Source organism: Amphiura filiformis, chromosome 7 (genome assembly GCF_039555335.1).
Source record: "Amphiura filiformis chromosome 7, Afil_fr2py, whole genome shotgun sequence".
In the NCBI taxonomy this organism is placed as follows: domain Eukaryota; kingdom Metazoa; phylum Echinodermata; class Ophiuroidea; order Amphilepidida; family Amphiuridae; genus Amphiura; species Amphiura filiformis.
Window position 1 is genome coordinate 50,603,148 of NC_092634.1, and position 27,219 is coordinate 50,630,366.

General features: G+C 37.2%; 1 protein-coding gene across 1 annotated transcript; it reads left to right on the forward strand.

Annotated features, from left to right (window-relative positions):
• The first annotated feature begins 532 nt into the window (after window positions 1-532).
• Window positions 533-27,219, forward strand: LOC140156394 (uncharacterized). The gene is made up of 11 exons (XM_072179352.1): window positions 533-693; window positions 2,318-2,513; window positions 6,574-6,695; window positions 7,889-7,999; window positions 11,268-11,444; window positions 12,224-12,388; window positions 14,267-14,395; window positions 17,342-17,389; window positions 20,201-20,512; window positions 21,902-21,955; window positions 26,681-27,219. Exons 1-11 carry the CDS (start codon window positions 615-617, stop codon window positions 27,019-27,021), a joined length of 1,734 nt encoding a protein of 577 aa, XP_072035453.1. The 5' UTR covers window positions 533-614; the 3' UTR covers window positions 27,022-27,219.

The window sequence follows — 27,219 nt, forward strand, 5'->3', positions numbered from 1 at the left end:
TTGAGACCTTTATCTGTTTCTAAGACCTTTCTCTATATTTCAGACCTTTTTCTGTTTTTGAGACCTTTTTCTGTTTTTGAGATCTTTTTCTATATTTGAGACTTTTCTCTGTTTCTGAGACCTTTCTCTGTTGTTGAGACCTTTCTCTATATTTAAGACCTTTCTCTGTTTTTGAGACCTTTCTCTATTTTGGAGACCTTTCTCTGTATTCAAGACCTATCACTGTTTTTAAGACCTTTCTGTGTTTTTGAGACCATATTATACTTTTGAGACCTTGTTGTGTGTTTATTTCTGTTACCTTTATTGAGACCTTATTGTAGTTTTGAGACCTTTGTGGTTTTGAGACCCTTTTGGCCCTCATGGCCGCCCATAGATGTGTGCCACGAAATAAACACGTGTGATATCATAGCAGTGGAGACGTATGATTTATTTTTTTATGTGAATTGTGAAAATAAATAAATTCATAATTTCTAATTGATCGATCGATTGATTGATTAATTGATATTGCAGGAATATCTGCCTTCTACGGATACAGATCCAACCCTGAATTCATACAAAAGTTTAAGATTACATGTAATGGATGCGAAGAAAACACAAAAGAGTGCGCCTTTTCTATGAATGATGCGAATTTAATGAACATGTTACGAAGCGATAATGGGCTCGCCTTCACGACGTACTTGAAATGCAGAGGTGGTAAGCAACTTAATATACGATTTCCGTCAAATTTTGATTTTGTTATTATTTATTCAAAATGTTGAAATAATATTAGTAATAACTGACGGGAAGGGTTGCTTGCCATTATAGGTAAAGTGAAAGAAACCCCACTGGTTATTTTGGCCATTTAACACGCAGTTCTATGGTATATAAGTATATAAGTTTGCTTGTCTGAATCAATCCCAATTCGGAGATAATTGCATTTCAACACCTGATGCACAGAATGTTGTCACTTCAACCTGTTATAGTTCTCATCTCTTTGATTTTGCCTTTAAAAAGTTGATAAAGGAAGGACTCATCCCTATTTACTGAACAATCAGGAAATAGTTTGGTTAATGTTTTCTGGAGGAATAAGGAATTTTTTGAAACACCCTGTTTAGGCCAAAATTTGATCACAACATGTAACCATTTATCAGCTATGGGACTTAGTGCACGGGTGTATTTGCATAGACAATAGGCTACATGGGCGATTGCTCACACACAATGAGTGGGATACTGTTCTAGCAGCTAATGTGTTGACAGTGGACATCCCTAATATTAATGCTGTATTAAATTGATTGGTCCCTACCTTAGTTGTATATTATTGTGCTTCCCGAATGTCATTGTTGCCAAGAAGAAGAAGACCACTACATCATGACTTGTTAAAAACATGTTAAAAACGATACTTTTCGTAGGGCAAATCATACACGTTGCATGAACCGCTTGAAGTACAAAACTTTCATTCCAACGTGCTCATTACGTTATTCCGTGCGTTTGTATCAAAGATGAAATCGAAATCTCTTTTTTGTACGGCTGATAGCACACGCATTCAATGCAATGGACAACCTGCACATATGAATCGGGCTTATAAATCACAACTCATTGATGCTATATCATAGTGATTTCTAACAAAAAAATTTGGTCATATTAATAGTCAGATTTTCCCTTAAATTTTCAATATCAGTGACTGTTTTTATTATATTATTTTTAAAAAAAAAAGAACATTTTCTACGTTGTTCGCGCGTTCATTTCGTACGTGCAGAATCAGGCGGCGGATGACATGATCGAGCCGGCAACTCGTGAAACCGCCCGGCCGTACGGCATTTTCCATATACTCGGTTAGTTTTGTGGGGTTCATTATCGAACCCCAACGGTTTTAGCTTGTATTTATATTATTTATCAACATATGCCTATTTGTTTGTGATATTTCAAGCGTTTTAAAATTGCAAAATAATCCCATTCAATTACACGGTTGACGATGAAAATTTACTGAATTTAGGGACTGCACGTCATACACCACCTGTGCAGAATCTTCAAATAAGCGACCTCTTTCCGTCATTACTATGTTTTGATGAGTCCAAGTGTGTGAAAATATTGGATCCAAAACATAATAATGATAAAATTGGATGCTTTGCGCCCAATATTTATTGATCTCGTTATGAATTTTGAACCACCGGACGAGACGTAGCACGACCAATAAATAATGGGCTCATTCGATCCAATTTTATATCACAATAGGTCGAGTGATTTTAAATAGATGGACGTACGATCACGGCGTTTGGAAATCGCAACCCATGTGTTCAGTTTCCCATCTCTTGCTAACTTGATTCGGATTTTGTTATAGGTATGTTTGCCAAATATTTAGAAAATCCACCAGGAACGGACGGACAAGCAGTATTGGTTGGCGGTACAAGAGGTTATCAAGGGAGAGTCTACGTTAACGACGAGGGATCATGGAAAGGGTTAACTAACTGGAATTTCTTTAACCACATTTGGGGATTCGACTGGAGATATATCAGGACTTTCTGCAAGTCAGCAGGGTAAAACACATTATACAACTTAACAACCACAAGCTGTCAAAATTCTGAGCTTAAACCATGCGACAAAGTAAACTAGAGTCAATAGAATCTGGGTACACAGCGAATAGCTATCTGGCAACCATATTTTGACCTTTTGACCCCAAAGTAAACATTGACCTTTGGGGTCATAGATATTTGTAACATGTTAAGAATGTCGTAAGAATCGTTCCTGTTGAATTTGAGCTCGATTGGGCCAATTTTAAACATTTTTTGCAAATTTGACGTTTTGACCTCCTTAATGACCTTTGACCCCAATATAAAAAAAACCTCATATACACCGAGAAAATGCATTGATACAGTTTAAATTAAAAAAATCTACTATGCTTAGTTATGGAGATAAACATTCTTGAAGTTATTTAGCTTAAAACCGGAAATGACGTCTAAATGACCTTTGACAAAAAAAATAAAAATACCGTGCATACATCGGGTAACACTAATACATATATGAAGTTTATGTCACTCTACGTTTTGAGATAAAAAAATTAAAATATTTGATGATTTTTGGTTTTGACCGGAAGCGACCCTTAATGACCTTTGACCCCAAAACTGTAGACACCCCAAAGACCCTGGTTGGTAGCAATGCATGTGTGCTAATGACAACACTCTGCTATGTAATTTGTAAAAACAGTGATTTTTGAATATTTTTAGCTTTCAGACCAGAAATGACCCCCTTAATGACCTTTGACCCCTTATCTGTGAACACCCTATATACACCGACCAAAGTCAAGTCACATGACCTAAGCATGTCACCATCACATGTTATTTGTGGAAGAAGAGGCATTTAGTAAAAATCGCATTTTAGCCATTGTGAGCAGGTCAAAGGTCAAATAAAGTTCAATGTCATGTAACATGTGGGGACATGGTCAGTGGTGTTTGTGACCAAGTATGATCAAAATCGGTCAAAGCATAGCAGAGCTAGGGCGAAACGTGGCAAATCACGCAAAATGTCACGTTTTGCTAAGAAAAAGCAAAAAAATCACGTTTTTGACCATTGTAGCTAGGTCAAAGGTCACAGCCAGGTCAAAGTCAAATGCAAGTTTTGCACTAGCCCAATGGTCATTTGGGTCAAGTATGGTTGAAATCTGCCAATGCCTTGCGGAGCTAGAGCTGGTTGCCAGAAAGAACTAGAGTCAATAGAATCTGGGTACACAGCGAATAGCTATCTGGCAACCATATTTTGACCCCAAAGTAAACATTGACCTTTGGGGTCATAAATATTTGTAACATGTTAAGAATGTCGTAAGAATCGTTCCTGTTGAATTTGAGCTCGATTGGGCCAATTTTAATTTTTTTTTTTTTTTTTTTAAGGTTGGACCCCCTTAATGATCTTTGACCCCAATATAAAAAAACCTCATATACACCGAGAAAATGCATTGTTACAATTTAAATAAAAAAAATCTACTATGCTTAGTTATGGAGATAAACATTCTTGAAGTTATTTAGCTTAAAACCGGAAATGACGTCTAAATGACCTTTGACCAAAAAAATAAAAACACCGTGCATACATCGGGTAACACTAATGCATATATGAAGTTTATGTCACTCTACGTTTTGAGATAAAAAAAATAAAAATATTTGATGATTTTTGGTTTTTGACCGGAAGCGACCCCTTAATGACCTTTGACCCTAAAACTGTAGACACCTCAAAGACCCTGGTTGGTAGCGATGCATGTGTGCTAATGACAACACTCTGCTATGTAATTTGTAAAACAGTGATTTTTGAATATTTTTAGCTTTCAGACCGGAAATGACCCCTTAGTGACCCTTATCTGTGAACACCCTATAGACACCGACCAAAGTCAAGTCACATGACCTAAGCATGTCACCATCACATGTTATCAAATGGAGTTCAATGTCATGTCACATGTGGGGACATGGTCACTGGTGTTTGTGACCAAGTATGGTTAAAATCGGTCAAAGCATAACAGAGCTAGGGCAAAACGTGACAAGTCACGCAAAATGTCACGTTTTGCTAAGAAAAAGGTAAAAAAATCACGTTTTTGACCATTGCAGCTAGGTCAAAGGTCACAGCCAGGTCAAAGTCAAATGGAAGTTTTGGACTAGCCCAATGGTAATTTGGGTCAAGTATGGTTGAAATCTGCCAATGCCTTGCAGAGCTAGAGCGCTGATTGCCAGAAAGAAGAAGAAGAAAGAACTAGACTTAGCTGTGGTCTAAGACCACGAACACAGCCGTGTTTTGACCCCTTAATGAAAAAAAAAAAAAAAAATATATGAAAACCCCATAGACATTGGCTAATGTCAATGTATGCGTGCACGTGGCATTACTTTGCCATGTTATTTGTGGCAGAAGGGGCATTTTGAAGGTTTTTCGTATCAGACCGGAAGTGACACCTTAATGACCTTTGACCCTAAATATGTGTACACCCCATAGACACTGGGTAAGAAGAAGAAGAAGAATTGGCAAAAGACAGAACACAGCGAATTTGCAAATTCGCTGTGTAAATACCTCGTTCTACGAACTTATTGACTGCCCTCCGTATATGTTCACATACCATGCATACGGGCCAAAATCCCGGGGTGGGCACTAAACATTGGAAGTGACGGGTATGTGCCTACCAGCGTTGCGAAGTAGGGGCCTATCAGGTACAAAACGTTGTTTTAAAAAAGGGGGGAGGGGCATTGGGTACAAACAAAATAAAAAAGGGGGTCATTGGGTGTAACATTATAAAAAGGGGGTCATTAGGTATGACATTTCAAAACAGGGGTCATTGGGTATAAAATGTTGTAAAAATGGAGCAAAAATCCATTTCTTGTTCCAAATTTTCAATACAAATTTGCTAAAACAAGAGAATTTGAAAGTTTCCGGATTATTTTGTGTCATTTTGATGATGCAATTCGAGAAAAACAGGGGGTCATTGGGTAATCGCACGACCAAAAAAAGGGGGGTCATTGGGTAGCCGTATCCTAAAAAAAGGGAAGTCATCGGGTATGACTTTTAAAAAAGGGGGTCATCGGGTATAGTCGACTTCAAAAGAGGGGGCCTATTGACAGGCACATACCGTCACTTCTAATCTTGAGTGCCCACCCCGGGGCCAAAATATTACGTGTGAATTTAAAAAAAAAAATAGACTCGATAATCGTATCATATCATATAGCTAACACTATCCTGAAACACAGACGGAAAAAATAATAAGCGTCCCATTATGTTAATCGCTATATAATTATCCTAAACAAAACGAAACGTGTCGAAATAAAAACCAGCAGCCAATACCGGTACTAAAAATTCTGAATACCTCATTTGTTGAAATCGGATGAAAATGAAAGAAACGGTGTTCTAAAGCCCAAGGAAGGAACAAAATAAAAAGTTTGTAGTTTAATGTTTTAATCAATTGAAAGCACGGCGCTAGTTATCTTGTTCGATAAGGCTTTGTGTACAAGTCAATAGGGCATGCAATGGAGCGATCTGCAAATTTTACATTTCTAGTCGAGGCAAATTTACGTATAAGCATGAAGTTGCGTACTACTGCAATTTGTTTTGTTTAACTAGCAACCAGGGTGTGTAAATTCAAAGTCAGCCGGGAACCAAAATGCATCTGTACACGAGCGAATTTTACTTGCATGACCTTTGACCTCAATAACTCAATTTCCCCAAGGGTGTCATTTTGACACCCGGCAGATTCTGAATCTGCACACCCGTGGTTGTTACTTAAAAAAAATATTGCGGTAGTACGCAACTTCACGCTAATACTGGGTCGTCAATGGTCTATATCCTCGACTATTCCATCTTCCTTCAGATTTAGATCATCGTGTCTGCATTTCGATACCGATTCAAAGAAAGTGATCTTAAATCCGAGTTAAAAGACGCAACTATTGTCTGTCTTTGTTTAAAAGACACAACTATTGCCTGTCTTTGTTTATATATAAGGGTGAAAATAACTGGTACCTTTTTTATTTTGTGGCCTGTATTTAAAAAATGAGATAGCCTTGCTTGAATTTCCCTTTGCTACATCCTGAATTATATAAGTAAACATTTCCGTTTTTTAATACGTTAAACTTGCAGGTATAATGGAGCCAAGATTACCAGAAGAAGTCATTATTATGGAGAGGACCCAGATGTCGAAATAGTTGATTATGAGAAGACTCACGGCGTTAAACAGGGTGGTTTTCTCACGTGCCAAACAAGTACAAAAATTACGCACTTAAACACATAATTTGCTGTCATAGAATGTGTAGAATACGCTAGTGTACAGATGCACCGCCGTTTATAAACACACCCCTTCCCACTTCTCTGAATAAACTCGCGTGATTAGGCTATACTTCCATACGCCTAGATCACTAAGTGGACTATAGCAGATAATAATGATAATACTGACAAAAAAACCCACAAAAACATATATGAATACAAAAGCCACCCAAGTCCATACTTTGGCCAAATTGAGTTAAGCATGGGAAAGTGTTGCTATAAATAGGCCTGTCATATGTATGAAAGAACAACTCAAATTCATCCTCTGTGTCTATTGAGCATGTGAAAAATAGCATGTATGAAAGAATCAACCCAAGTCCATGATTTGAGTCTTGTAACACATTGATTGAAATCCAGTATGTATAAAAGTCCACTTGTAACACATTCATTGCTGGAGAGTGACTTTTGAACATTATCAACATTATACATAACTGTGTGCTTTATTTTGTATTATCTTACTAGTGGTAATCTCATTCCAACATTATTGTCTTAGTATATGATTAAAAAAACCACCCAAGTCCAGAATTTAAAATGAACCCCACGAAGTCCCTGAAATGCTAATCGTCATACCTAATACAGTTTAACCCACCCATTTTCACGTACAACTTACCATATTAACCAGGTAAATCTAACGGAAGGAATTAAAATGATACACAGGTTTTTTCTCAAAATCAATTCCCATGGACTTGTGTGTGGGTTTTGGATTCATGTATTCGTTGTCATATATTTTTTTTGCAATTTTCCCACCTTTATTGACACATTTCAGAAAATGTTCAATGCAAAATTTATTAAACATAGACATCGGCATTTCTAGAATAATAGTGCCATTAAACAATAAATATCCATTATGATATTATTGAAAATTCACCTTTTCGGTAAATCCCATAATCCTTTATGAGTACACCTGAGAACTCGTCATTTGACGTCACACCGACTTGCAATGCGGCGCGCACTAACGATGTTCCACAAACGAAGTGCGCATCGGCGCAGATAGACGTGACGTCAAATGATGAGTTCTCAGGTGTACTCGCAACGGGTTATGGGATTTACCGAAAAGGTGAATTAATAACATTTCATAATTCAATTCTTGAATCGGTGGAACCCTCATAAACTCTTGATTTTGTTTTTGCAGCAAATCTTTGTGAATTCATCACGTGCCAGCACGGCGGCACGTGTTTGGAAGAAAATGACTTCTTCAAGTGTAGTTGTTCCGAAGGCTTCAAAGGGATATTCTGTGAGCAAGGTATGTATTGAACCAGTGGCGTAGCGTCATAGGGACAGAGGGGGGGCTAATCTTTTCGCTTTTACTTTTGATTAATAAATGTGACGTGTCATGTCAAAATCAGACACCTTTGGGCAGGTTATAAATTTTGAGGTTTTTACATATCTTAAATATAGAGATATTTTACTCCATAACGCCATTTTCCCCAATGAATTTGGACATTCCTAAGCGAAGATAATGAGTTCGTAAGTTATGGTATTATAAAATTGGAAATTGAGATATCGGCCTTGTTGAGAGTAAGAATTACCTTGAAAAATGTCTCACATGCCAGTCATATGCCGGTCTGAAAATATCAGACAATATTTTTAACATTAATAACATCACAAATTCGCAACAAACCCAAATTGTGAAAAAAAATCACCCGGGCAGATTTTTGGCTATTTCTCCATTTACGATCCTGCCCAAAAGTATCTGCTTTTGATATGACACGTCACAAATATTAAAACAGAAATGAAATCGTTTTTCAAATTATCTTAACAATGGGTTATTGTCTAAGCAATTCGTTTACGGTATTTGATTTACAAATAATAAAACAATGTTTTCTCTTCTCTCAACGTTTCCAGTAGCACTATTGATTCCTTAAGGGAAGGGGTATGAACGTTTGGACAGTATTTATTGTGGGACATTAGAGCACATCAGACATATCGAATTGCATTCTGAATACGAAGAATGTCCTTCTGATATCAAATAATTTTTGATTTTTTGAAATTCGCAATGTAATACACATTTTATGGTAAATCATTAAAATTGATATTTTGATATTTAACAGTACTTGAAGTAAACTTTATAAATCTGATGATTTATACTTAAAGTGTATGTAGGTGGGATGAAAAGCCGACGATCAATTGAAAATTTTGACCTTTCGTATTGAAGATATGGATTTTTCCCAAAACACCAAAAAAAAAAAAAGTCTTTTTGGGAAAAAAATCCATATCTTCAATATAAAAAGTCAAAATTTTCAATTGATCGTCGACTTTTCCTCCCAGCTACATACACTTTAAGAATATATCATTAGATTTAGAAAATTTATTTCGAGGACTTTTATATATCAAAAATTTGAAAAATATCAAATGTTATTAATTTGTCATAAAATTTGTATTATATCGTGAATTTCAAAAATGAAAATTATTTGATATCAGAAAGACATGCTTCGTATTCAGAATGCAATTCGATACGTCTGAGGTGCTCTCATGTCCCACAAAAAATACTGTCGAAACGCCATAAACGCTCATTCTAGATCCCTTAATCTTACTCAAAAAAGTGTATTCTAATTATTCATGGTTCAGTGCGGACAATAGTTGACAGAAGCGAAAATTGTAACTTTTGAATCTTCAATACTTGGTGTTCATAACTAAAGTTTATCAGCGCTACGCATGGTGCATTTGGAATTTTGGGTACTTTGTCCTTCGGAGGGGACATTAAACAGTTGGTCCAATGTAAAGAGAGACATACCTGTAAATTTAACTCGCAGTCAGTTTCGAAAAGAGTAGGTTGATATGTGCCAATCCATCCTAATACTGTTTTGATATCCTGTTGCCTGTTCCATGAGGCTGAGCAGTAAAAGCAGAAGTGAAATAGTTCTGATCTACCATTAAAGAGCGAAGCTGGAGATTAGGTAAAAAGCGCCGTACATATTTATGTTATGAATGTGCGTAGGTCACGTTTGCTTGATGTGAATATTTATTAATTTTTCTAACAAAACATCATTATAATGTTCTAGACCTGAATAATACCAACAGCTATCACACTAATAAACTGTGTATACACGTATATTTTGTAGCAATTTTAAATAGATTTTCGTTTCTACATCAAAGTATTCATCTCTTTCTTCTTTTTTGTGGTTATTATAATTCTATAAATTGTAAATTTGTGTACAAATTGAGGGCGCTATTTACATATATTTTTAATTCAAATTAGCCAAATAACATGAGTTATACCTTACATTTTATGATAAAAAGTATTTTAAAAATTCCCTTATCATTTGTTAGTCGGTTTGCTGATGTTCTAATACAATTTTACAAGTGTCTACCCCTTGTAAAGATGCAAACACGATTTCAGATAAATAGCGCCATCATTGTTCAACTTTTCTTTAAAATGACTCGGTTTTACATGCCATCAAACAACAGTGAGGTATGCACGGGTGGGTAGGGTGTGCAAACGGAAAAGGTGTAGGCAGACTGTGTGTGGTATTTCGAGATTATTCTGATCGCGATACACTTGTTGCTGAGATGAAACAGCATGCTTTTTATTATATAATAAGAGTGACGATGGCAGATTTCAAAAATGAGGGGATATAACCAGTTGTAGACTGGTTTACTGTTGTAAAGAGAAGCACGTCAAGGGATTCTTTCATTGAAGCCATATTGTAACAATTGCTGAGGAGAATGATTTCAATATTGGTCAAAATTCTGCTTTTTGCACGATTGTAATGTATTTTACTAAAGCAACATACCCTGCCAAAATCAAGACTTTAGGTGCTGTAGGTTTTGTCAAAATTCGAGATTTTGAAGGGAAAAAAAGCGCAGGAACGCGTCCTTTAATTTTTACGATGGAAGTCGAGCCTTACGCTATATTTAAAACACAATGCACATACATATGGGACGGTCCATGATTCTAAATTAGTCATAATTATTGCGAGTTATGAAAAAGTTGACGGAACTCTCACACAATTCCACAATCGTGTTGGACATCTTACCAACGTTGGTGTCATCCAGTTAACATCACTAATCTTTCCTGTGGAGAATTCAGCAAAACTTCTTTCTGACATTCAGATCAGTATGACTAACTTTACGTTCAGATGGTGCCCAGTTTGACTAACTTAATGTTAGTCAAGCAGGCATGACTAACATGTGTGACTAGCTTTGCCTAGTCGTATAATCATGCAGGACTAACTTGCTTGGCTAACTTCAAGCAGGCTTGACGAAACAGCTTGACTAGCCTGGATGTATGACTAACCTAGGCTACTCGCATGACTAGTAAGCGACTAACTATAAGTTAGTCAAGATGGTGCCCATATTGACCAACGGAACATTAGTCAAGACGTTCTAAGCTAATCAGGCAGCTGCAGATATTAATCTGCGACTGCATATCAAATTTACGCCATGACCCCTTCTTTTTTTCTGAAAAGCAAAAATGCAACTTCTAAATGCAACCGAAATTGCAGTTGTATATTTTTTACTGTTACAGTCTGTACTTTGTTTTAGTGATACATGTCATTTTGTGTCTTTAGCCGTTGCAGATTCTCCTTGTGAGGCTGATTGGGAGTACTATGATGGCAAATGCTACTTCTTCGAAACATACACCGTCATCTATGACGGACCCCTGGTTGGACACCTGGATAGATGCGAATTAAAGACCGGTTCAATTGCAATGCCAAAGGACGCAAACACGACTTTGTACTTAATAGGTATATTTACAAAATTGTGTCTGTCTGCCTATATCCCCGGCCTACACCCCACAATTCACTTTCAATATCTTTATATTCAGGGATTTGCTTATCCGGAGGATCGTAAAAATCATCAAAATTCAGATTCCATTTGTGTCATAGGTGTGCTAACATAGCCTGCTAAGGAAGTATGAACGGTTAATCAGGCGTGCAGCAAAATAGCCACAATGGCAGATCAGAATTGTGTATTGATTAAAAACTTAGAACAAACTAACGATAAGTTTTTACTCAATCTATTTTTATTGTTTTATAAAAATTCTAACATTTCTTATGTATTTCTTTATTTTTTGAAAATTACCTAAAGTTTTCCACATTATAATTTTTTAGCTTACATGGGATGTGCTTTGGGATGGTGTATATTAAGCTTAATATCTAGATTCTCTCGCCAGCTTTTTTAGATAAGTTGTTTGATTTTTTAGAAAAATAATTTTGTAATTTTTGATTTCAGGGAAATTTAGAAACACCTATAACTTGAAATAGAAACACTTGATTAAAACAGCTGACGAGAGAATTGTCTAAATTTTATTACCTTTCATATGACACCTATAGTTAGCTCCAAAATTTCTAGTATTCAGGTAATTTAGTGTTTCTAGAAAAAGTCAAGAAAATTAAACAAAAGCACTACCATTACCATTAAATATCTCATTTGTTAAGATCTTTGAAAAAAAATCACTGTCCCAGGGGCCGGGGTCGCAATCGACAGGTGCATAACAACACGCTTTCTAATTTTGTTCTAACAGATAAATTAGTTAAGATGCCTGAGTATATCGTTGAAAAGATGTGGATAGGACTAACGAATGAAAGTAATTGGGAAAAGTGGGACGATGGGACGCCTGTAAACTACACGTGGTGGGATCCTAGTGTAGTATGGCCGGATGACGAGTATGACGAGGGCTCTTTAGGTGGTGAGTCCAATACAATGAACATGATAATGCACTAATCACCACATGTCATAGATATAGACATTTCTGGAAACATTTGGATATTACTATAATGATCATGAAGCTTCTAGAACATTAAGTGGTGGCGCTATTACAGTAACCCTTCTATACAAATAAATGAAATCTGATTGTTTTGTGTTGAGGCAATGTACTATATTCAAAAATGATGTACACAGATTAATGGTTGTGATTGGCTGGTGGTGATAAAATGAGTTATTGTTAGAAATGCTGTAAAATGCCATAAATAGTTAAGATTAATCTAGATTGGCAAGAAATGATAATATAAAGCCTGGACGCTAACACCCCGCCGTCATAATTCGGCCTTGGTAAGACAGATTCGCCGGCTGATTTTGTCATCAAATAGCAAGATCGCGGGACGCTCATTATCCCAAATAACCGGTTATACATCTATTTTCATCGATATACACATCGATCACTTATCGGATTAAGTATTGAACACAATAGATGAAGTATTGTTTGACAAGGTTACCCTGCGTCCCCTAGTCGCTTGTCTAAAAACACACCTCGGATCGGGGAAAATTGTATCCAACGTCCAGGCAGTGTTGCCGTCATATTGTCTGTTTTGCTTACGATATTGGCTGTTGCCGCATTGAATGACGTCGGCCACCGTCGCCTGGCAAAAATGATGCCTACCAAGCTGGAAACAGGAAATGATTAACGCAACAGACTAGAGCTATAAGAGGGAACTCGTTGAAACTTATGTTAGCCAGTATTGGTACAAAGTTACCATTAGTGTGCGAAGTCTTCAAACCTCGTTTCGCGGTTCTTGTGCGTGTGTTGGAGAGAATAAATATACGCCAAAGGCTGTAGTAGAACCCGGTGCTCGACTTTTTGTCGATTCAAAAAAGCAGCAGACTGAAGTATCTCCATCAACGAACTGTGACATTTCTCTGGACTAACATAGTGTGTTATCTGTCTGTCAAGTGGAGCAGAAACTTGCTCAAGAGATCTCAGAGAGAGGAGCTTACTGTCAACATAGAAAACCAGTAATTTTGGAAAACACTACATGTAGCACAGCAGCTAGGGTAGTGAGAGCATAGTCTTCAGGACTTGGACAGAGACTGTAGTAGACAGGATCTTGGACATTTCAGGATCAAGAACTGAGATCATCAACAGTTCGGTAGAGTTTACTTTTCTGGAAACATTATAGTTATTGGAAATTTTTCCCACAATGCACTACCCTGAATTTAAGTCTATCTATCTTGCGGAAGCATCCGATAAAGAGTTTGCAAGTCTTTTCCAGGAATCTCTATCAGCCATCAGATTTGGGAGGTCATTCATTTCTTGATTGACGTCCCTTGCCACACAGTCAATGTAGTTGAATGGTATTCTTCCGCATGTTCGTTATGTCCATCAGCAAGTTTTGCGCCTGTCACTGATCATGTTATTAAAACGTTTTTTCCTAAACTAAAACCCTATAAATATAACTTATTTAAAACGTTTTGAAAACGTGTTTGTGTTTGCTGGGATAGCAGGACAAAAAAGAACATGAACATTAAACAACAACGACGGATTTAAGAAATAATATCCGTTTCTTGTACGCAGGGCCTATCCGGCGATGTGTGATAGGCGTATCAAGTTTATGCATGCACAAAACTTGCCAAAATCTGCCCAAATTTGGCAGGACATAAAATGAACATTGACGAACAACCACGGATTTACTATAAAAATACGTTTCTTGTACGCAGGACCGTTCCGGCGATGTGTGACAGGCGCAATACGCCCTGCTAGGGTAAAGCATATAGGTCGCCTCTTTCGTCATTATTTTGTTTGTTTTATACGTGTATACCATTAAATTCTGTTCCCAATATTACCATACAGAATATACGCCCGAAGGACATCGTGCTTACATTTCACAGAAGGGCTGGAATATTGCGCGCCCTACTCTTATTGATGGTAATGATGAAATATATGGTGGTGAATACATGGGATACATATGTGAAAAGCAAGGTAAATATGCGATAAAGAAACTTTCGTTAGATAGATTTGTAATGTGGTACATACCGGGATGGATAGCAAAATAGGTTGTACTTCTACAAATAGAAGACATCTACAAATCTCGTTATCCAGCCCAATTAGTAAATATAGGGCAAGTTGGGGGAATGGCAAACTTCTTTTCGCTAAAGCAATACAAGATAAATCTGTGGTTTCGGAACCAGAGGATTGCCCACAATAATATTAGTGGGAAGGTCACATACCCGACGACCTCCAATAATAGTCGAATAATCATAATTCTAAGGTAAAATTCACAATTTTAAGTTTAAAAACGTTAAGGCATAAGCTTTCGCCCCCTTTAGCATCAATCCACACTTACAGCCCGGATAAACTAAGAAAACATACGGGGTTAACCCAACACTAATTGCATCAAAATCCATTTAATCACCATTCATTTCAAAAAAGCATAATGATTAAAATTACTAATACATTAAAAGTCCCCCAAAATCCAAGTTGTGGAACTGCAGTGTCTAATTTGCATAAATCCAAAATGGCCGCTTATGTACGGGGTGTAATTTGAAAGCAGGTCAAATATTGTTAAAAACAATATGTTAAACAGGTATAGTTTTACATGTCTCCGACATACAGTTCTTAAGTTATAGGCAAAAAGGTTAAATTTTAGGGTCAACATGTGTCTACAATTGAAAAATGCTCCAAATTAATCCAACTGATCTCAAATTTGGAAAAACAATGGCATGATCGACGGGAATTATTATAAACAATAAACATAATTTTTCACAAGGTTCGCAAATAATCAAGTAGAAAAACTGATCCCGCCTGAGAATCGAACCCAGAACCTCATGGTTAACAAGACCTGTACCTTAACCACTTGGCTACGGGAGCTTCCTGATTAGGCTGGTTACAATTGGGAGGAGATAACTTTAAGTGACCGCTTATAGGTTCTAATTGCAACCAGCATAATTACAAAGCTCTCGTAGCCAAGTAAACCTCGTAAACCTGAGGTCCTGGGTACGATTCTCAGGTGGGACCACCTTTTCAGTCAAGTTAGCTCAATCGATACGACGTTCGATTATGGTGCGAAAGGTTGCGGGTTCGAACCCTGGTGGTGCCTACAACCCTCTCGTGGAAAAATTGAGTTAGCTTGAAATTCCCCTGGACAAGGAACATACTGCTAATTGTCTCGTTGTAACCCGTACGAAACTCGGGGAGCTGATCCTGGTTGCGACGGTTATTTGTGGAATGTCTAGGGTGTGCACTCATGACGCAGCAAAGTCCCTGATCTGTTGTTAAATGGTATATGGAATGATGTGGGGCCGTAGTGGTCAGCGAAAACCTGTAAAACTTGTGCAGAGGCTTGTGGATCAACGTCTAGGCGTTGTGCCTGTGCGTAGCGCACTATAAATCACTGCGCTTTTTTCTATTTTTCTCCTTTATTATTTACGACGGCGAAAAATTACGTTTATTTTATTAATTTCAAATTCTAATCAAAACGTAAAAATAGCATTGCTTTAGATGTTTTGTTACATATGTAACATCACAAAATAGATCAAAGTCAACAGGGATCATTGGATTTTTTGTTGTTGCTATATTGCCAAGGCTACCTGGCAAACTATTATTTTTTATCATTTTTTTTTTGGAAGCGGAGATTTTTTGGAAGCGGATAGAAGTTTCTATTTTTGTCCCCTGTGGAATCCAAATGCGGACATTTACCTCAAGAACTGTATATCGGAGATTACCAAGATTTGACCAACTTAAAAAAATAGCTCAATGTCTCTGATAGTCTGTACAATTCAAAAGGTAGTTGTTTTTATTTTAGTGCATAGTATGTCAGCACTCCAGGCTTCTAGTCTTACAAAATATCCAAACTAAATTTAAGAGAATTTTAAAGAGTTTCCCAGTAATTTGAACAAATCACTGATCACCCAGTTTTGGGACACAGAGATCACCCTGCTACGCGTCATAAGTCCGCCCTACCGCCTGTTTTGGGACACAGAGATCACCCTGCTACGCGTCATAAGTCCGCCCTACCGCTCATTGTACTGAGTGTTTCACCTATACCCTAGCCTTGTTCAAGGCCTTCTAAATTTCCTCCCCCATATGACCACCACTTGAATCCTATCACTACTTTTGGGCTCGCCAAGTCCATGCCACAGACTGCGGCTGAAATAATCATGCGTAAGTCGAACGATCGAACTCGGATTGAGCCTGCGAGCCCGTAGAGCTTCGTTTTGGCGGTTCGTAAACTCAGTCCGAGCTCGATTTTTCAACGTACGCACGGTCATTAGTAGCCGTAATCTGTGGCCCTCACTGACTTGGCGCGCCGAGATGGTCATGAGGGATGGGAGGAAATCTTAGAAGGCCTTGAACAAGGCTACCTATACCCAGGTGTTTTGAGTTCAAAGCAGGTATTAAGATTAGAATAGTGATTCCTACTGCCTTTCTAAAAGAGCCCCTAATTGGTTTATTGTATGATATAGTCAAAATATAACCAATAAAAATCAAGCTTTTGAAGTGCCTGTTCAATTTTAAGTTGAATCCCTTCAGCCCTATTACCACATTTCTGATTAGCTCAATACAGGATATAGCTCTCGTTGTAGCCAATCAAAATAATTCTTAGAGGCCAATAATTCGGCTGGTAGTGCCCTCAGGGTTAAGATTGGTCCGCATGTTATTTGGACACTTATTTGAGCGTTAGTGAACCGGGATAAAATCTGTTGAAGGAGGAGGGGGGGGGGTTGGCATTCACAAAAACAAACAAAAATGCGCGCAACCAAATGTTGGGTCCCATGATTTTTTACCCTCCACTCTTTGCACTTTGGTGTTATAAAGAATTCGGAAAAGATATATAGGACAGAAGAAGGAAAACAAAACAACTTGTTGATAAATAGTACAAAACTGACACTCTTCTGCAAAATTTCTAATTTCATTTCAACCAATCAGCGTCCCGTCCTCCCACATCTGTACCTGCGGAAAGCGGCATGGAGGATGGTAAGTACATTTTCACTGCTTCTATGATTCAGGGTTAAAACCGATGAATCGGCAGTACTTGGAATTGAAAAATCGGCGAAATAAAGTATTTCTAAACTATCCTTTTTATTCATAAATCAAAGGCAGTCCTTCTAAGTTTCATTCTGCAAAATATGACGATCACATCTTGTAAACTTTACACCAATTTCAATAATGCCCATGTGTTTTCTATGGGTAATAAACTTGTGTCACTAACATACGTTACCATTAGATTGAAAGGAGTACTGCAAGCTCTTTTGTTGACAATGCAAAAACTAATTATTTTAGCATAAAACAATGCAATGTCGCCTTTTAGTTCAACAATTCAAAAGGGAATTGATTGCCTCAAAAAAGAGTTGAAAAAGAATTGCAAATTTTGAAAATTCGAATTTCCTAGCATTTCTGTCTCAAATACATAAATCATGTGGACCTGAAAACATTACTATCATAAACTTGCATGATAAACCGTATATTAAAGGACAATTGGGTTCAATTTCAGTGTTTGCAAGATTAAGGTACGTGTTAACATATCGGGGTAACGTAGGTTTCACGAAACCTTCCGACATATTTCGATGGTAATTTTATAAGCTCAAAGTTGGCCATGGCATTTATTTAAAATTTCGTTGAAATCGTTCACGAATTAGTAACAAGGTGATCCAAAATGCCAAGGAATGTGTAAATTTGCTCCAATCGGTCATTTCAAATATTGAGTTTTAGTTTGGGTTTTGGTTTTTGTCAAGTGGTTTCTTGTTATTCTGCGTAAACTCTTGAGTGCTGTCATTATCCATATCTTTGTTTGTACCCTTTGTTAGAAACTGTTATAATTTGTAGCAAGCCGTTTCAGTTTTCATTTTCATTTGAGTTTGTTATGTAACTGTGCGACCACAGGAAATCAGGTTTGAAATTACCTTTATCATATTATACAAAAGAAGTTTTTAAATTTCGCAGTGCAATATTCACGAGCAGAGAAGTCGAACAAATTAATATACATTTAAAAGCATTGATTTAGTTTTCGAAATAGCCATAGCTTATTTCACTGCGAAAAAATATAGACCATCGAAATATTTCCACCGACATTACAAAAGAATACCCTGAGAGTGATATTTACACTATTATACACTACTCTATTTATGTGCATGTCGCATGACGGAAGATCAATATGATAGATAGCTGGTTTAAATTGACTTTTATTCAATATATTTATTAATTTGGGTATCGCATGATGTGAAGGATGACCGGTATATATGCCTAGACTTAAAGGGCACATCTATTGCAAAAAATTCATTCGAAGAGAATAATTATTACATTACAATTTTTTATTCGTATTTCTCCTGAAAAAAAAGACAAATTGTGTTGGTAAAATGCTGGCTCGTACGGTGATTTCCAATGCTGCAGACTGATGACGTACATTACATGAAGTTGTTCATTGATGTGTGCCGAATGCACGACCTTGTACACGAGAAACTGTGAAGGGACAACAAAAGATTAGTCCGGGCCATAGAATTTGGTTATTTGCATAATAATACAATATTGATATGTCAAGCTCAAATTCTAAGCTCGTACGATGAAATTGATCCTTTTATTTTTTAGTCCAAGTATTTCTCATCAAGTTGCTAAACATGAACTGTAATAACACAATTTACTAATATATAATAAAGAAGTGGCCTGATTTTATCATTATGTGTCAAAACCATTAAATTTGGAATACTTGATTCAGATTTTTTTCTGATAACTAAAACAGTATACGTTCTGTGCATTGAGAGTCCATTCTCCCAAAGCTGGCAATATAATGACATCACTGTAGTTTCTAGGTCAAATCTATCTCGTTCGAAGGAACTCGCCGCTTACAGTGGAATATCACTTTAAACGAACAAAAACAAAAAAGGAGTCATTTTCATTGTCCTCAAAATATTAGCTTGACACACATGAATAGTAAGAGAGAGTCGATATTGAGTGTGGGGAGGGGGTTAACTAGAGAACTAGAGCCGTCTTTCCATTGATTCGAACATTAAAGAGTAACTTTTGATTTCGTGCCTTCCTTTGGTTTTCGATCACCGTTTCTTTAATGCTGATGTCTTAAATCAGAGCTAAAGAGTTAAGATTTATCTTTATAATGGCTACTTGTTTAAATTTTGACATATTTTTCTTTGTTTAGGATAATTATACATGGGTAAGCATAACTGGTACCTTACCTATTTTGTGGTCTGTGTAACACGTTAAAGGAATATATTTATAACAAAAATGTTTGAAAAGCTTCTCTTAAGGGCTGGGGTATGAACGTTTGGACAGTATTTATTGTAGGACATTAGAGCACATCAGACATATCGAATTGCATTCTGAATACGAAGAATGTCCTTCCCAAAACACCAAAAAAATTAGGGCTTTTTGGGAAAAAAAATCCTCAATATGAAAGGTCAAAATTTTCAATTGATCGTCGGCTTTTCCTCCCAGCTACATAGGCCTACACTTTAAGAATATATCATATAGATTTATAAAATTTACTTCGAGGACTGTTATATATCAAAATTTGAAAAATATCAATTTTTATAATTTGTCATAAAATTTGTATTATATCGTGATTTTCAAAAATTATTTGAAATCAGATATACATGCTTCGTATTCAGAATGCAATTCGATACGTCTGAGGTGCTCTCATGTCCCCTAAAAATACTGTCGAAACGCTCAAAACGCTCATTCCAGATCCCTTAAGAATATCAAACAAACATTTTAGGACATAGCAGTTCTTCATATTGTTTGATGAATAACCATAATTGATACCATTATCATTTTCAGGAGACTTTAAGCTGTTGTATGGTGCCGATTCAAGTGAAGGAATCTTACATGTGTTCTATGACAACTCATTAGGAACCGTTTGTGACGATCACTTCGATGACGTCGACGCTGGTGTTGCCTGTCGCAACCTCGGATATGCCGGAGGGATAATGGGCTTTTTATCCGACTATGGTTATGCTGGAAAGGGTCGAATTTGGCTAGATGATATTTTTTGTGAAGGAGATGAATCATCCATCACGGACTGTCGACATAACCCATGGGGAGTTTCAGGGTGCACTCATCTTGAAGACGTTGCTCTCAAGTGCTTCCAAGGTAAGCTACTCCATAGCGGCGTGCGGAGTAGTGGCGTCACGGCGTCATAGGGGCACGGGAGACACATCCCCCATCGATCTGAAAATTTAGAAAATCCCATAAGAAAATGGCCGAAAATGGCTTGTGCCCCCATCAGACCCGGTGCCCCCCAATCATGGTCGGTGCCACCCCCCCGATGATGACCCACACTACGCCACTGGCGCGTAGGTTCTAGTACCGTATGTGGTGGTGCTTGGGGACAGGTCACGGGTCTCGATTCTCCCGACTGCTAAATTGTCGGTTTGCTTCACTCGTTATAAACAGGACCGACTAAAACTATGAATTGTTACACACACTGTAACTTGTCCCTATACTGATGGTCTCATGTGATTTAATTTTAAATAGAAAGTCGGCGATTTGAGGGGACATTCGACCTATATGATTGGTACTGTTAGAAAGATAATATATTAGGCTTTAATCTAATTTGAAAAATTAATGGACAGAAGCTTCATACCTGTTGAATAAAAACTGGGCTCATTCAAGGTTAGAAGCAATAAGACAAAATAAACAGCAGTCTGTCCACTTAGAAGTACAAACCAAATCTGTGGCATCGGGGGTTGATGCTTTGCGTCACACGCGAGCGCGACGCAACGCGTAAAGAGCGTAGTGCACCATAGAATCATTGCACTGAATTATTATTCTCATACCTCCAGTTTCCGAGGTCTATTTACTTGGACAGACTATAGGTGTGTCTACTCTCCTGTGTGCCAATTGGCTGAAAAATTGTGTCTGTAAAGTTATTTTTTATTGAGTAGTTACATTTCTATCACCAGGACCTCAAGATTCTAAAACTAAAAAGTGTGGGAGTGCATTTCCCCCGACTAACAAAAGTGGGAGCCGTGTCCCCAAATATGTTGATTTCAGCTCCTTTAGCCCGAGTGCCAATGACTACGTCACATATTTGGAGATTTTAGTCTGAGTAATCTCAGATTAGCTCCATTTACCCCGAGTGAATGAAAAACTTAGGAGTGTCTCTGGAAGTCGATCCCCTCCTTTTCGCATGCTACTGCGACTATCTTCACATAAATGTAAAATATGTGATTAATATGGATGGGGGGAGTAAAGGGGGTGAAACCCATTTCTAACAGAGTGCAAACATTCACTCCATTTGGAGTGATTAAAATTCTTCTTGCTCTAGTTTTTCACTCTTGTTAGCACATTAAGGGATAATAAAAATAGCCGATGTACCGCAGCATTATTTTATCATAGTATAATTTCTGACAAGGAAAAAAAAAAAGCTATATTTGCCCCTAATAATATTCCTCATTATTTTATGCTATGTTTCTCGTGTTACCGTTTTTGTCAGTCATGTTAAAATCTTGACACTTTTTGTCGACGTTTTATATATAGAGGACCAGGTTCCGTGTGATGGTTACTCGGATGTCAATGCAGGCTGCCCCCAAAGTGAGTATTAGAAGTACTACTTCCTATTCTAAAAAAATACAATACTTTTTCTGGATTAAAAAGATATTATCATGTTTTTCCTAATGAACCCAAATCTGATCGTTTATTTAGTTCTAACTGCCAATTAAGGCATAATTTTAATAGCTTTACAATTTTTTAATATTTTGTATGAATTCCTATAATCGCAGTCCCAAAATTTAAAGACTTGGCACAAATCTAAGCATTCAACATTTAGAGTATAGTTTTGAGTTTATAAATACAATTTTTTTTATGTTAACTTTGATACTATAGTAGCCTATAATTGCTTTTAAAAGATATAAGAAAATGTGTTTAAATGGGGTCTCCGGCAATCATAACATCATGCCTTATATGTTGGAAAAATAATTATCAAGCACGAATCACGTGGTTTTATTCAAAACAAGCTCATATTGACCATGAAAACGAATAAAAACAGTCGGCTCTCAACACGCGATATTCATAATTCCCGCGCCAAAATTGTCTAAGTGCAATGACGTAATGGGTATTTGTGCTCAATCGTGGTCAGCCTTCATTGTATTACTGGGACGTCATTGCACTCGACAATTTCGAAGTCCGGGAATTTTGAATATCGCGTGTTGAGAGACGGATGTTATTATTCGTTTTTATGGCCACTATGAGTTTGTTTTAAATCAGACTACGTGATTCGTGCTTGATAAATATTTTTCTTATCTATAAGGAATAATGTTCTGATTGCCGGAGACCCCCTTTAAAAAGACATAACATGAATTATTAGTCTAAGCACAAGTCAATGGTCTTGATTGTCACAGCATACGAAAAACACCATAAAAAGCATGTTCTTGTTCCTTATTTCCAAAACTGGGGAAAATATTAAAATTGACTTTTATTGCCAGTCAGAACTAATAAAAGGATTTAGTTATGTTTCATTTGGCAAAACAGGATAGTAGTTATCAAACCACTGAATAACGGCAAGGCACAGGGAAATGATAATGTCCACACCGAGTTTCTTTTTTAAAAAGGCAGGTCTATTGCAAAAACAAGTTTATCTCTATTCGAAGAGAATAATTATTACATTACAAGTTGACACTTGTTGCAATTTTTATGCGTATTTCTCCTGAAAAGGAGAAACTGTGTGGGTAAAGTTCAGCCTTGTACGTGTTCGTCCCCCGTTTGAACGTGCTCTCCCCCGTTTGGCTGATGACGTAGGTAAATGAAGCGGACACTATATCATGCTCTCATCATACAATCACAATCACTCTGACAAGTTTGACATTAGCAACAATGAATTGTACTAACATTTACCATAACAATGCTGCATAACAATATGCAGACTATTGTTCCCATTTCGGAAACAAAGCTCACCCAGTATTGTTACTATGCGTTTGCTTTGTAATATTTCATCCAATTGAAACTATAGCATTGCAATATACAGGGAAATGTATAAGATCAGCATAAAATCAGCATATTCAACGCCACCTGTACGTTTTATATGACGTTGGTGTCCAAAATGTGAAATCGCAATGTCATTTTTTATACGGGAAGTATCACCTATGAATATTGCGTATAAATGAAGTCCATTTTTAACACATCGCTGTAGCTTTATTATAATGATTTGTTACAAAAAGAATCATAATATTAATTAGACTTACTTCGTTTGTTCATTATTGTTATGAGTCGTACTGACTCAAGGCCAAAATCCGGGGGGGGGGCAGGGGGCACTTCAATATGAAATGGATATAGGTGTAGGGCTGGCACTTTCGCACCAAGGGGCATTCGGTGAGAGCAAAATGTAAAAAATATGGGGTCATTGGGTGAGAGCATGATTTTTGGCATTCGGTGAGAGCAAAATGTAAAAAATATGGAGTCATTGGGTGAGAACATGACCTTTTTTTTTTAATGGAATCTTAAGGTGAGAGCCGAAACAGCGCCAAAAAAACCTCGAAAATCGAATTTCTCATTCTAAATGGCTTCAAATGTCATTGTTTTTTCAAAATAAGTAACAAAATCAGTGAAAAATGAAAGTTGCTGTTTAAATTGAACTTGTAAGGGTCTTTGGGTGACAGATCAAATAGAAAAATAGGGGGTCTTCGGGTGACAGAGCATGTGTTCGTAAAAAAATATGGGGTCTTTGGGTGACAGCAATGCTGAAAAAGGGGGTCTTAACAGCCCTACATACGCGTCACCTCCAAAGTTGAAGTGCCCCCCGGGGCCAAAATCACCTTTTCCCCGAACTCACACGAATGCACAACACAAATACACTGTTTGATTAAGCTAACAAAATCTAAGTCTTTAATTGAAAATAAAGTATGCTTGGTACATATGACAACAATATACACTAAAATCATACAATCACCGTTTTATTCTATCAGTACTTAACCAGCGGTCTTCTTGTTGGTGATCCTAGAGTTCTTGCAATGTTAATGTTCTGGACGACTGATGTAATATATCCTTATTCACTTGTCCTGTGAAAATCTGCGAAGTCCAGTGTACTCTTGAGTTTATAAATATCCTTGCGTATGAAATCCTTACACGAAAACGATGCTGCTTGCTCCTATTACTTGTCTTCTTGCGCTGCTTTCTCCAATAATGGTGTTTCTTTCACCAATCACTCTTTTTCCAGGGAACAGGTTTCTTTAACACAGATCCACTGTTCTTTGACAGATGCGTGGCCTTCACAAACCCAGCAATTCGACAGAAGAACTTTAATCCTTTGATGAGGAAGAGCACATTTGTTTGCTCGCTATCTCCTTCGTTGCTGTATTAAAATAGCTCAATTATTGGCTACATAAACTGGTTAAAATGTACTTTTTTGAGTTTCTCAATCTCCCATGGCATTCTGTGAAGTCCAAACAAAAGCCTCAAGCTTTTATATCAGTACTCATGCAAAAAAACCATCATCTATTAATAAACCATTACTTCAATCACATTTTCACAACATTGCTGCAATCTTGGGATTTCCCAAGATTAATTATACACATTCACCTTTCATCACTTCCTGGTTTTTTTTCTGATGGTGCAATAATGAACTGGGGATTTCCAAGTTCCAAACATAGCTCTGACTTTGTTTACAATAATTGGGGGGGGGGGGGATTCCAAAATGACTTTCCACACCATTATCTTGCAATTACAAGGGGCTTTCCCATCTCATTAAATACTTTCAGCTTGTAAACAAAGTTAAATAATTAAATTACTCAGGGCACATCACAATTATCCTTTACTGTCTGTAAGACATTGTGAAATGGACAATTTTTATGAAATTTGGCTATGTCCCCACGTTCATTTTGAACATGCAAAATCTTCAAAACGGGCTAAATACGCGATCTCGCTTCGATACAGAATGGTTTTGAATAGATCAACAATTGTATTAGCTAAGAAAAACATGTTCACACATGAATTGTGTTAATCAAACTTATATGTGGTATTTTTTATTTGGGGTCAAAGGTCATTAAGGGGTCACTTCCGGTATAAAACGAAATACTTTCAAAATGCTACTTCTCCCCAAAATTACGTAGGTCGGTGATGCTTGCACACATGCATTGTTATTACCAAGTGTCTATGAATCATACACAGATTTGAAGTCAATGGTCATTAAGGGTCACTTCGGTATAAAACCAAATACCTTTCGACCATATTACATTTGCTCTAGCACTGACATGCTTACACCGATTTTGACCTAGCTTGGTCGCAACTTAAAACTCATAGGGTCAATGGTCTTGTAGGGGTCATATCTTCAAAAAACTGATCTCGGTTAAAACATCTGTTTATGCCGCTCGTTCGTCAATGGACAAAACACTTCTATCTCAACCAAAAACCAAGACACGTACTGGTGATCATTCATTTGAATCATGTGCACCCCGGATATGGAATTCTCTACCTCGATCTGGGAAGCTGGTACACTCCAGCGTTTCAAAGCAAATCTGAAAACATATTTGTTCAATCTTTTTATGCTCTCATCCAATTGTCATGACATATATTATGCTTTGTATTGTTTTGTATTATTTCATGTCTCTGGTTCATGTACCCGTATAATTTTCTTTTCTTTGTAGGGCGCTTAATAAATGCCTATTATGTTATGTTATGTTAACTTCACACATGCATTGCAAAAACCCACTGTCTATGAATCATACACAGATTTGAGTCAAAGACCATTAAGGGGTCACTTCCGGTATAAAACGAAATACTTAAAAAATGCTACTTTTCTCACAAATTACATAGGACAGTGACGCAACGTACACACATGCATATCTATAACCCAGTGTCTATGAATCATACACATATTTGTGGTCATACACTTCCGGTATAAAACAAAATACCTTCAAAAACTTATCAGCAAAGAAAAACATAGCACAGTGACGGTATGAATTGACGTTTCCTAGTGTACACTATGTATTTTTATTTTTATTTTGGGTCACTTCTGGTCCGAGACGAAAACCTTCAAAATGCTCTTTCTGCCACAAATAACTTGGCAGAGTGATGCCAAGTGCACACATGCATTGGCCTTATGTCTATGGGATTTTCATAGATGTTGGGGTCAAAGATCATTTAAGGGTCACAACACGGCTGTGTTCAAGGTCTTAGACCACAGCCATGTCTAGTTGTAATCTTATTTCCCATTCAGGGTTTTGTTACTGCGCACGTCAATTAAGTCAAAACTTAAGCTCATTTAAATTCACATAAATCGAACTAAATAATTTACTTTTACTTTTTTTAATTTACTTGTTTCCTTAGCCACGTTTCGTTTGGTATCAACGTCTTCGTCTTCAACTATTGGCGCTTTGCAAATCTACAAGAACAACAAATGGGGTTACATATGTGATTATGGTTTTGCACCTGTTTTTGCTATTAACATGGTTTGCAAGCACTTCGGGTACAGTGGTGGATTTGGTGGTTTTGTTGATCCTAACCTGCTTGATTTCAGCCGCGACCAAGAAGGCAACGCATGGTTTGGTCACATACGGTGTACAGGGGAAGAAGACAGTCTTGATGATTGTATCAAGGACCCACTTTCTGCCTACAAACCCTGCCCACACAACAATGGGGTCAAAATGATCAGTTGCGAGCTTAAATAAGATATTAAAAAAAGGTTTACGTTAGGAGTAGTACAACTATTACAATTAAATGACGTTTAGCTTTCTTTTGAAAGGTATATCAGATATCACCCTTAGTACCTTATACAGGGCTGTCAACTTTTTGGAATTGCTTGGCGTGAGACAGAGGCGTACCGGGATTTGCCGACTCCAATGTTCATTTTGTACCATGATTATTTG

Bases quoted from the DNA above. Each gene is read 5' to 3' on its own strand.
- LOC140156394 (XM_072179352.1), top strand. From the start codon at position 615: ATGAATGATGCGAATTTAATGAACATGTTACGAAGCGATAATGGGCTC. The intron at 14,396-17,341 runs GTAAATATGCGA...TCAACCAATCAG, and splicing joins ATACATATGTGAAAAGCAAG to CGTCCCGTCCTCCCACATCT. The intron at 17,390-20,200 runs GTAAGTACATTT...TATCATTTTCAG, and splicing joins GGAAAGCGGCATGGAGGATG to GAGACTTTAAGCTGTTGTAT.